The sequence below is a fragment of the Gymnoscopelus braueri genome (genome assembly GCF_963280865.1).
Source record: "Gymnoscopelus braueri genome assembly, chromosome: 13".
In the NCBI taxonomy this organism is placed as follows: Eukaryota; Metazoa; Chordata; class Actinopteri; order Myctophiformes; family Myctophidae; genus Gymnoscopelus; species Gymnoscopelus braueri.
The window spans coordinates 33,674,219-33,686,254 of NC_137615.1; the positions used below are offsets into that span (position 1 = coordinate 33,674,219).

A 12,036-nucleotide genomic window follows, 5' to 3' on the forward strand; every position below is an offset into this window, starting at 1 on the left:
AGGGAAAGTACCTGTAGCGATACTGAGCAATACAGATACAATGGTGGAGGAGGTACTCAGATATTTTACTTAAGTAAAAGTAGCAATACCACAATATAAAAATACTCTGTTACAAGTAAAAGGCCTGTGTTCAAAATGTTACTTGAGTAAAAGTACAAAAGTTTTGGCATCAAAATATACTCTAAGTACTGAAAGTAAAAGTACTAAAATGTTTGAAAATAGGCGATCTACAAGCTCACAACGCGTCGCGATGCGATGCGTTGTGAGCTTGTAGATCGGCTATTTGCAAATAGCCTATGTATAAAATAGGGCTAAAGCGGCTAATGTATATTTTAAAATATATATCTGCAAAGTAACTAGTGACGTTTTTAAATAATTGTACTGGAGTAAAAGTACAATATTTTCTTCTGCAATGTAGTGGAGTAGAAGTAAAAGTATCAAAAATTGGAAATACTCCAGTAAAGTAAAAATACCCAAAAATTGCTTATTACTCAAGTACAGTACTTGAGTAAACGTACTTAGTTACTTTACACCACCGTACAGATACAATGGACAAGTATAGCTAGACTAGGAGCACTGCACTCAGTAGAGTATACAGTACCTCCCTCCACCAATACTATGCAGTTTGTCAGGATTATGTAATGTTTCCCTTGCCTTGAATGTGAACTTGTCCTTTTCAACCCAAAATGTAATCAGGTCTTCGGGGCAGCTCAATCCTTCACACCAAGTTTTATGAAAATACAGTTCTCTGGTCATTTTGTTAACAAGCAAATGTACAAACAAACAGAATGAGGCAAAAACGTAACCCCGTTCAAACTCTGCTGGTAGAGGTAATACATGGAGATAAGCTTGAACGTTAATGAAGTTCAACACTTATTACTACGCAGTAAAAAAAAAGCGATTTACAAGCTTACCTAAGCTGCCTTGCATGATCTTGGGTCTCTCCAGGGCCACAGTGATGCAGTTGGAGAAGATGAACGCCAACACCACATAGTCAAACAGCTTATGTTTGACTATGGACTGACATATCCGTCTGAACCTGATGGAGAGTGACGGAGGAGAGGGAGAGGAGTTATAGAGACAGGAGAGGAGAGGAGTAGAAAGAAGATGAGAAGATGAGAGTATCCAAATGGACTTAAAGTATCAAAAGTAAAAGTACTAAAATGTTTGAAAATAGCAGATCTACAAGCTCACGACGCGTCGCGATGCGACGCGTTGTGAGCTTGTAGATCGGCTATTTTCAAATAGCCTATGTAATAAAATAGGGCTAAAGTGGTTAATGTATGTTTTATAATGTCATAATTTATATCTGCAAAGTAACTAGTAACTAAAGTTTTCAAATAATTGTAGTGGAGTAAAAGTACAATATTTGCCTCTGAGGTGTAGTGGAGTAGAAGTAAAAGTATAGACAATTGGAAATACTCCAGGAAAGGTGAAAGTACCTCAAAATTGTACTTAAGTACAGTACTTAGTACTGTAGTAAATGTACTTCATGTTGTAGTTGAATTAGACTTGAAAAAGATGAAGGATATAAGGTGAAGAGACCAGATGGTCTCTGATTTCTTGTCATTTCTCTCCAAGGCTCAGACCGCCAATGATGTCATGTGAATCATGGTGCGTTTTCAGTTTTACGATAGAGGGCGCTCTTCCGCAGCCTGTGAATGACTAATGATGATTTATAAAAGTAAAAAAATTGTCTCTGCTTTCTGTTGTTTTTGGCAAAAACAAGCCACATTCAACTGCCCATAACTATGGAATGGACTATCCCCGACGGCACGCTTCCCCCGTTCTCCGAGACCCCCCTACGTCTTTTTGAGGCGATCGCCGGGTGGATTGCTGTGAAAAAAAATAATCTTCTATGATTTTTCAAAGGTTAGTAAAAAACGCTCAAAATCGCTGGCAAGGGCAACTATAGACAATGTTTGAACTCTGGCAGGTAACGAGTTAATGGAAGCCACACAGACTCTAATCCTTCCATCCCAGTGTGTCCCCTTCCTTACTCTCTCTCTCTCTCTCTCTCTCTCTCTCTCTCTCCTTTTCCCATCTGCTTGCACACTCATTCACTCACTGATTAGGACCCGCCCCTGGTTCAAAACAAATTGCATTAAGGACACTCTCCCAGGCAGAGCTCTGCTCTCCTGAGTGCAGCACAGAGACAGAAACATACAGATGAGTGACAGAGAGAGAGAGAGAGAGAGAGAGAGAGAGAGAGAGAGAGAGAGAGAGAGAGAGAGAGAGAGAGAGAAGAGAGAGCAAGATTAATCCATTAGGACCGGGAACGCATCTGTGTCATTTTATTTTTTATTTATTTGGCTATTCAAAAAATAGCAGATATACAAGCTCATAGCGCTATGAACTTGCAGATCTGCTATTTTTTGAAAAATTTGTGGAAGATTTGTGCAAATCCTTGATTTTTAAAACGAACATTTTTAACTCCAATATTTGCTTCTGGGAGGGTCCCTGGACAAAATATTTTGAGATGGGGGTCCGCGGCCAAATACATATCATTCTGGGGGTCCTTGACATGAAAAAGTTGGAGCACCACTGATATAGCAGCATACTGTTAGGATTCAGGAAAAAAATATATATATAAGTATTTGGCCGCGGACCCCCAATCTCAAAATATTTTGTTCCAGGGACCCCCCAGAAGCAAAGATTTTAGTAAAAAATATTTGCTTTAAATATATAATATATATATATATATATATATATATATATATTATATATATATTCAAAGATGTGCAAAAAAAGAAATCTAGATTTTTCTAAAATAGCAGATCCACAAGCTCACCAAGTGACACACTATGAGCTTGTATATGTGATATTTTTTTTAATAGCAAAATAAATCTAAAATGACAGAGATCGTGTTCCCGGATTGAATGGGTTAAGAAGGGAAGATGACAAATATATTTCACACCCCCCCCCCCCTCCCCTCCCCTCTTCTCCTCATTAGAGCGCACATGGGATACTTTTTAAAGCTGTTGGTTTTATGTCCTCTCCCAACAGAGGTAACTGCAACTGTAACACCCGGGAATTGAACCCACAGTTTGCACCGTGTGGGAAAACAAACATCGACTACCGCACGAAAGGGAATACCGCAGCTTGGCGAGGGGGAGATATTGGACTTATGAGCATCAGGCAGGGCTACTTGTCAACTAGTACGTTTCCTACCCGACACCAGGGTTTACTTAAACTTCTCCATGGAAGAGTCGGGAGACCATCATCCAACCACTGCAGATGTAGTTATATGGTATTAACATAGCCTACTCCATCATACAGATGAGCATGTGGAGCAAAAAGTGGAGAATGTTGTCCTTAAAGGGAGAGTTCACCCCCAAAATGTATTTTTTTCTATCGATTACTCACCCCATAGTCTCGCGTAGCCAGACAACTATTCCACAATCTCTGAATGCTATATAGAGTCTTGAACTACAACTCCCAAAATCCGAGAGAGGAAGCTGGCACTTCCGTTCACGAAATTATATTTTAAAATATCTTTACATTTTAATATTTTATTTCCATTTCTGCTAAGCAGCAAGCTAAATATACTTAGATGATTTGTATTTATATTAGGATAAATTTGCGCGACTGTAAAGACGAAACGGAAGTGGGGAGGAGGCTTCATATCCGGTTTATATTCTAATCATGATCAGAGCTTCCGAGTCCCAGACTGTATGACCGGAAACATTTGAAAATTGTGGGAGGCAACAGTCTGGCCACGCGAGACTACTCAATCCATGGAGACTTGAATTCAAGAATATTTTTTATTTTTTGTCGCATTCCTAAGCCAATAATTTGATGACGGGCAATGGTTCCGCTGCCGGTCATCAAAAGACTAATCGATAGAAAAAAAGTCATTTTGGGGGTGAACTATCCTTTAATAAAGTTTAGATTAATTTATTGTTGATTGATTGATTATAGCTTTAAATGAACTTGCATTAAAACAGTCTCACTACGCCCATGTTGGCAGCTTGCTCCCACTGACTGCAGTGCAATGCCATAACATATTTCCGGCCAAAGCCTATTTCTTGTTGACAAACGGCCGGAGACAAGATGGCAGAAAAAAATACATTCGGTTTGTTATCAACGAGTCAGCAGATCGATGCTCTAATCTAGCCCTGCTCTTAGCAAGGCTATACCCATCCTTTCTATTGACGAAGCATGCTGGCAACCCGTCTCCATTATCGACGTGAGTGGCTGGGGGCTCTCCAGCCTGCGTCCAGCCGATAAGGAAGGATGAACACTACAGTGGGTGGGGGGTCTCAGAGGGAATTAGACACAGGACCCTTTGGGAGAGACAACAACAAGGTCCCTGTAGCAGAGCTATGGGGGGGTTCAGCTACAGGGGAGAGGGAGGGTTTGACATGAGCTTATAGCCCACAGTCAAATCCTCAGTGTCCATTTACTAATTAATTAGTTACAAATGGATGATGCTGAGGATTTTACTGTGTAATACATCTACAGCTAATAATTATTTTTCTGATTATTCAATTAACCTGAGCAATTAATTTAGAACATAAAATGCTGGTAAATAAGGCAAGGAAGTATAAAAATATTGCTAAATGCTTGTTGTCTGAACCCAACAATAGTAAATTGCTTAATATGTATGGAACAAATACGATAATAACGATAAATACGATAATGATAAAGATTATCACTACCTGGTTATTCGGGTGCTCGAGTTAAATTTGGTTGGTCCAGCTTGGCTTTCTGATGATTGATAATTGTTTCACATGTGCACCCATGTGTACAAGCTCATAACCAAACACTCACTCTGTACAAACGCGTGCAAACGCGCACACATAGGCAGAGATTCCCACTGACACAGTGCTGTACTCACTTCAAATGTGAAACTCTACAAAAAGTACTCCAAAAAAATGTGCCCTTGGCAGAATAGGTCTGGCCCCTCTACAATAGAGATTGGATTTCTCTCCCTCCGAAGTTGTCAGGGCCCAGTATGCAAATTTGGGGCGGGTTTATCACCAGAGGCATTTTTTTTTATTTGCCCCTTGGAAATGAAGGTTCCACACAGAGATTCCAAACTAATATCTATAGGTTTAGCCAAGCCAGGCTATATATAAAGCACCACATACTGAATTGGCAGAAAGAAGAGGGTAGAGGAGAGTAGAAGATTAGTGAGTAGAGTGTAGAGAAGAGAAGAGAAGAGAAGAGAAGAGAAGAGAAGAGAAGAGAAGAGAAGAGAAGAGAAGAGAAGAGAAGAGAAGAGAAGAGAAGAGAAGAGAAGAGAAGAGAAGAGAAGAGAAGAGAAGAGAAGAAGGTGTCTCACTTGTTCTGCGGGGAGAAGAGGAAGACAGACCAGTCCTCCCTGCTCTCACACCACTCTGGTCTGTACACCTCCAACATCTTCTCGATACGGAAACATAAGCTCTGCATGGACACACGCACACGCACACACACAGCACACACACACGCATACACGCACACACGCACACACACACACACACACACACACACACACACACAGACACACACACACAGTAGAATTGTTACACTGTGTGGCTCTCTGCAAAGCTGATGAAGGTAAACACAAATGAAAACATTTTATGGTAAATGGTGCATTTATATCGCGCCTTTCTTCAAAACATTTCACAATTGTGAATACACTGAAGGGGGAAGAAACCATGCAAGGCACGCACGCACGCGCACGCACACACACACACACACACACACACACACACACACACACACACACACACGCTTCCTGCGAACACTAAATGCTCCCTCTGACACATAAAACATAAGCCCGCACAACAAACCACTAACTCCCCATTTTCAATTATTTACAATGGTGAAAGCTATTCTATATGAACCCCTCAGAGCTTCATCTCACCATTAGCAATATCTGTCTACGGCACCTGCCTCCCCCGCTGTCTAAACAGGCCTTTCTAATTAACCTTGTTTTGTTCCTACGCACGCATGTTTACTGTGGAAGAAACAATAGCAGCGCAATGGGGGGTCGAGGCGATGAAGAACCTCGAGCACTCGCTTCCATCCAAGGACTGTAAAATCCTTCTCACAGAGAGAACAGAGAGAGAGCGAGGGGATTTATCACAACTGAGCTTGTAGATCGACTATTTTCAAATAGCCTAGGTATAAAATAGGGCTTAAGTGGTTAATGTATGTTTTATAATGTAATAATTTATATCTGCAAAGTAACTAGTAACTACATTTTTCAAATAGTTGTAGTGGAGTGAAAGTACAATATTTGCCTGAGATGTAGTGCAGTAGAAGTAAAAATACTGAAAACTGGAAATACTCCAGTAAAGTAAAAAATACCAAAACGTTTTACTTTTACAGTAAACAGTATTTTAACAGTTTTACAGTAAATGTTCTTAGATACTTTCCACCACTGCGAGCTTATAATCACACAAAGTAAAATTCAGACATAGAGGTATGTCACATTTAGTGATTGTGTGTTTGTTTGTTTCAGATGCACAGTAAAATCCTCTGGGTTAATTTCTCCATTTGTAACTCAGAATGTAAATGTCCATTTGGTTACATTTGTACACCCTCTGCAGCTGTTGTGGAAGTCCAGGACTCCGGAGATTTTGCCATTTCTGGCGACAGACGCGGTGGACAAAGTGTGTGTGTGTGCTAGTGCTATCTCTCTCCATTAATGTATTGCCATCTGCTTGTGTTTGTAGGACTTCGCTCATTGAGGGATTATCCTCAGCCGACCTTTGTTCAAAACCAGTGGTGTCGTGGAGGCCACGCGGAGTAGGACGGCGTGTGGCCAGTAATTTTTTCACACGCAAGGTACGGCACGCACGTGCATGCTAGAACGTGCCCCCCCCCCCGTAGATTCCAAGAGCCAAGTACCCAAATGGCTACTTTGCATAACAGGTTTACAAGTGAGTGTGAAAATGTATCCTCACTCCTCGCATCTATAGGCTACACGGTAAGCAACACACCATGTTGGCTTCAATAGGGCTGCTGCCAGTATCCTATCTGCACACAACAATGCCTCAGCCACCGTCGAAGAAGAGAAAGATACTCGTTCAAAGCAAACTTTTAGTTTCAGCTCTATAATTCATGGCATTCCTTGAATTTGTATTAGTTTAAAAAGACTAAAACTAAGCTAAAAAACATTTCCTATACAAACATGTTTCCTAATTTAAGGTGAAATAAAATGTGCGCGGTGTGCATGTGCCGTGCATGCGCGCGTGCGTGTGACGTCATACAAATACCGTCCTGCTAGTAAAAAAATCACCACGACACCGCTGTTCAAAACTGTCCATGGTACGTTGCTGACGGATTGCGGAAATGAGACAATATAAATCGCGAGCGCACTGAACATCTGACGAATCACACTCGATGTTGGGCTAGGGAGGGGTTCAGCTAGTTGGAAAATCTTAGCGGTGCAAGATCTACGAACAGAACGTCGGAAAGAAACTGTCGAAGTTACTATGACGTCATTTTGTTCTTATTAAACTACCCTTCCTGAAACAAAGTTTGTGTTCTACGTGCGTGCGCACACACACACACACACACACACACACACACACACACACACACACACACACACACACACACACACACACACACACACACACACACACACACACACACACACACACACACACACACACACACACACACACACACACACACACCAGTGGTGGAAAGTAACTAAGTACATTTACTTAAGTACTGTACTTAAATACAATTTTGAGGTATTTGTACTTGAGTATTTTCAATTTCCAATACTTTTACTCCACTACATCTCAGAGGCAAATATTGTACTTTTACAGAATAAAGAATTTGAGTACTTTTTCCACCACTGATACACACACACACGCACGCACGCATACCCAGCAACTCACATAGTCGATTTCATCCTCCAGGTCCTCCCTGTCCTTGCAGCGTGTGTTGACCTCGGGGAAGACCTCAGTCAGCAGCCGGTCGCGGGGGTTCCCCCTCCCGGCCTGTGCGGCGGTGTGGAAGCGCCTGGGAGGCGGGGGCTGCTGGAGGAGGAGCTGTGACAGGGAGGTCTTCCCGTTACAGTCCTGGTGCTCCCCTCCCAGAACACCACCACCACCAACGATGAGCGTCCCCCCAGAGAAGCTCTTCTTCCTGAGTGGGGCGTGGAGCCAAGGTTTACTATAGTTAAAGGAGTAGTTCACCCAAAAAAATTACTTATTTTCTATCATTCACACACCCCATGAAGCCTTGAATTCATGGAGATTTTTTTTTTTTGATGACCGGTGGAAAGATGCCAATGTCTCCTACTGGAGCCACCGCCGGTCATCAAATTATTGGCTTAGGAATGCGACAAAAAGAAAAAATATCCATGAATTCAAGTCTCCATAGGCTGTGCAATTGAATGAAAAAAAAGTCTATTTTGAGGGTGAACTATCCCATTAGCAAAGTAACGGAAACTAAAACTGACGATCATTTGTGGTTGAACTGAAATCAAAGTAAAAGTGAACTAACTGAAATGAATTGCATTGTGTGTTGTTTACAAACCTAAAACTAACTTGAAAGATATAGAAACATATAGAGAAAACGTCCTTAGTTTTAGTGAAGGTCTTTCTTTATTTCGGCTATTTTCACAGTTATTCTAAGATCCTTTTCATCTTGCCCCTGACTGCCCCATGCTACAATGAAAAACGAAAACCAACTCTAAAACGAATAATAAAAAAAAACTAAATCTCAGCCTTTTCACAAAATGACAACTAAACTAAACTAGTAAAAGTGTTTTAAAAACGAATGAATCCATTAAGACATGAACGTTTGTGCAAATCTTTGCATAGATATTAAAGCAAACATTTGTAACATGTTTTGTTCTAGGGACCCCCCAGAAGCAAAGATTTGAGTTACAAATGTTTGCTTTAAAAGTATATTCAAAGATTTGCACACATTTTCACGATTTAAAAACAAATAGCAGATCTACAAGGTCATAGCTCATGCCGCGCTAGGAGCTTGTATATCTGCTATTTTTGAATAGCCAAAAGAAATAAAAAAATGACACCGATGCGTTCCCAGATTGAATGGATTAAAACTGAACTGAAATTGAAAACATCAAGTAAAAAAAAAAGTAAAAGAAAACATGACCAACCTTGCGTGGAGCGTGAAGGGGGGCAGCAGAGACGGAGGCAGGTGACGGTGCAGCGCCATCGGGTTGGTGGGCGGCAGCAGCGGGGGTCCGGCGGGGATCTGCAGCAGGTGCGGCGGCAGCTCCAGGGACAGGGCCCGCCGGTCCCGCCTCGCGGGCACGAACTGACCCGAGATCAGAGGCGGAGGAGGGAGGGCACGGTGGAGCGCCAGGGGGCCGGGGGGCGGAGGAGGACAGAGCAGGGAATCCTCCACGTGGTGGTGGCGGTAGTGGTGGTGCGGGGACGAGGAGGCGCGGGGCCCCCGCACGCGGAGGCTGCCCCCCACCACCCCGCCCAGGTCCTCCATCAGGCCGTAGATGGGGCCGGGGGCCGGGGGGGAGGAGGAGGGGGAGGAGGAGCAGCAGGGGTGACCTCTGCCCAGGCTGTTCCAGCTGGAGCGGCGGGCCCACAGGGCCTGGGGGTGAGGGGCCAGCGGGCGACCCCAGGTATGGTAACCCTGACCCAGGTACTGATAGATCGATTGACAGACAGACAGACAGACAGACAGACAGACAGACAGACAGACAGACAGACAGACAGACAGTAGAGGAACATCATCATCTCAACAGTGACAGCTTTATGAAAACATATTGAATTAAAAAGAATGTCAAGCTAAAGAGAGACAAACATCTATACTGTTAATAGTCTGTACTTATATCCAGTCATGGACGATAGATGTATTTTCATATTACTGGTTGTAGAAAAGGCCCCAAAGTTATAGCGTTAAGTATTTCATTCTATGTATTATTTCGTTGGCATTCTGATATGGCATTTGCACTTGACTGTTGACACTGATTGCCAAGTAAAAGTATCCAAGTGCCCATTATTCTGAAATACCGGGTCAAATCCTGTGAGAGTTTACCGCGATCTTGCGGGATTTCAGTGAAACGTTCTAGAAGCTACATACGCTCTCAGAGACATTCCTAATGTCATTACAGAGTATTCAGTCGTCATTAAGACGTTAATTCAGTTTGTTTGAGCCAAACTCGAGTGTGTTGTGTGTGTCAATGACCATGTAAGTTCATTGTTGATGTTATTATTATTTATGTAACTAAAACATGACTCATTTGTAAGTTAGTGCTAACTAAGCTAATACCTGTTGGTAATATCTATTGTCTGAATTAGCTCAATGCTTGTCAGTAATGGGCTGGCTGACGTTCAGGGATGATTTATTTGGGCTAATTTACACACTCAGTCCTTAGTATGTTGGTTATTGAGAATAACTACTGCATATGAGTTTATGACTGTTTATTGTATGTTTATTTGTCATGTAATGCTGATGCATTCTGCTTAATTCAAGTTACAGTATTGTCTAGTCACAGTTGGGTTATGACAGTTCCTATACTTATAGGATTGTATTAGGATATACAACTACAATTCTAAACTGTGAAATGTATCATATTTGGTATTGTATCGCTCCAGCTGACACCATTTGACTGGTTTGATGTGTGTAATTATTGGTATCTTTATTAATGCACATATTTTGTCTCTATTCTGTTTATTCCCAGAAAACCACACTCACACACACATGTGTATTATTGTTGAACTGTTACTACTACATGCCTGTACTGCTGCAAAGGAGACCAGTAAAAGAGGATAACCCAGCATCAAGCCTCTCTCTGTCCTATTCTTTCATACCTGGATATATTAAGGGCCTAAAGTGGTGTTCTGGTCGACACAACCGTGTGAACCTATAGTGAACAATAGCAATCAGCACCCCAAATTCAGCATAGCTGTATTCCCTTCACTACACTGGTAATAGATCACTTACACTTAGATGTATTAATATAAAATATATTATGCTAACCTGTTTATCTACGGTCTGTCTGTCTGTCTGTCTGTCTGTCTGTCTGTCTGTCTGTCTGTCTAATTGTAAGCCATTGAGACACACTGTAATACCAATAAATGAAACATAAGGGATGCACACTTCCCTACAGTATATGAGTGTATAAGCCATGTGGATACTGTTGTTGCGTTCAGTGACACGGCACAGTTAGTTCAGACTCACTCACCACAGTCCTCTGTTCCAGGTTGGCTCTGCCCAGAGTGATGACACTGTTCTCTCCCGCGTACAGAGCTGCAGGCAGCGGCGACATGTCCAGGTGGCCATTAGGAGTCAGGGTACAGATCTTAGGGTCTGCGGTATAGGGAGGGAAGACAAGTGTGGGGGCATGGCATATAGGACCGAGATGGGAGGGAGGAAGAAAAGGTTGGAAGGACGAAGTTAGCATGGAGCATTGTCTGCTATTTATGAAAAATAATGAACTTTTTGCTAATCTTGGAATATATATTTTTTAAAACAAACTTTTGTCAAAAATGTTCCAGGGACCCCAGAAGCAAAGATTTGAATTACAAATGTTCGCTTAAAAAAAAAACATGATTTTTCAAAAATAGCAGATCTAAAAGCTCGAGCTTGTATATTTGCTATTTTTAATAACCAAAGAAATCTAAAATGACAGAGATTGAATGGGTTAATAGATTTAACATCAGACAGCATCCAAAAACATCCCTCTCTGTCTCATGCTGTTGATTTGTCCTATTCAAACACACTACTCCCAATGCGTCTCAGTGTAGCCTGTGGCTACAGCTGGTTCAGGTTTGATATCATTATCCTGCTCTCACAGGAGACAGGAATGTCCGCTCGCACTTCCTCAGCTCCCGGACATGCCTTTTTAGATGAAGGTACCTTGCCGGATACGGAACATAAATATGCATGTTCTCTTTTTTTTAAAGGAAAAAGACATTTTGGACTGGAAGAACTGTGATCGTTTAAAGCTGCAATCCTGGAACTTTCATGTGCTTCTCCACACAGCCACCCAAATGTATATTGTTCAGCTATTTAACAGAGGCATGCATGACATTTCCCTTTGAGTTTTATATGAAATGGCTCTCGTCAACCAGTGGTCCTATCCGACCAAAG

The 12,036-nt window shown here is 41.9% G+C and overlaps 1 protein-coding gene across 1 annotated transcript in view; it reads right to left on the reverse strand.

Moving 5' to 3' along the window:
* Positions 1-12,036, reverse strand: part of LOC308099524 (voltage-dependent T-type calcium channel subunit alpha-1I-like) — a gene marked incomplete at both ends in the record, with an annotated part of 243,251 nt that overhangs the window by 56,119 nt on the left and 175,096 nt on the right. Inside the window, 5 exons of the mRNA XM_080448267.1 lie at positions 915-1,039; positions 5,288-5,388; positions 7,845-8,094; positions 9,080-9,585; positions 11,129-11,253. Of these exons, the coding sequence (XP_080304393.1) occupies positions 915-1,039; positions 5,288-5,388; positions 7,845-8,094; positions 9,080-9,585; positions 11,129-11,253 (1,107 nt within the window). The remainder of the gene's footprint in view (positions 1-914; positions 1,040-5,287; positions 5,389-7,844; positions 8,095-9,079; positions 9,586-11,128; positions 11,254-12,036) is intronic.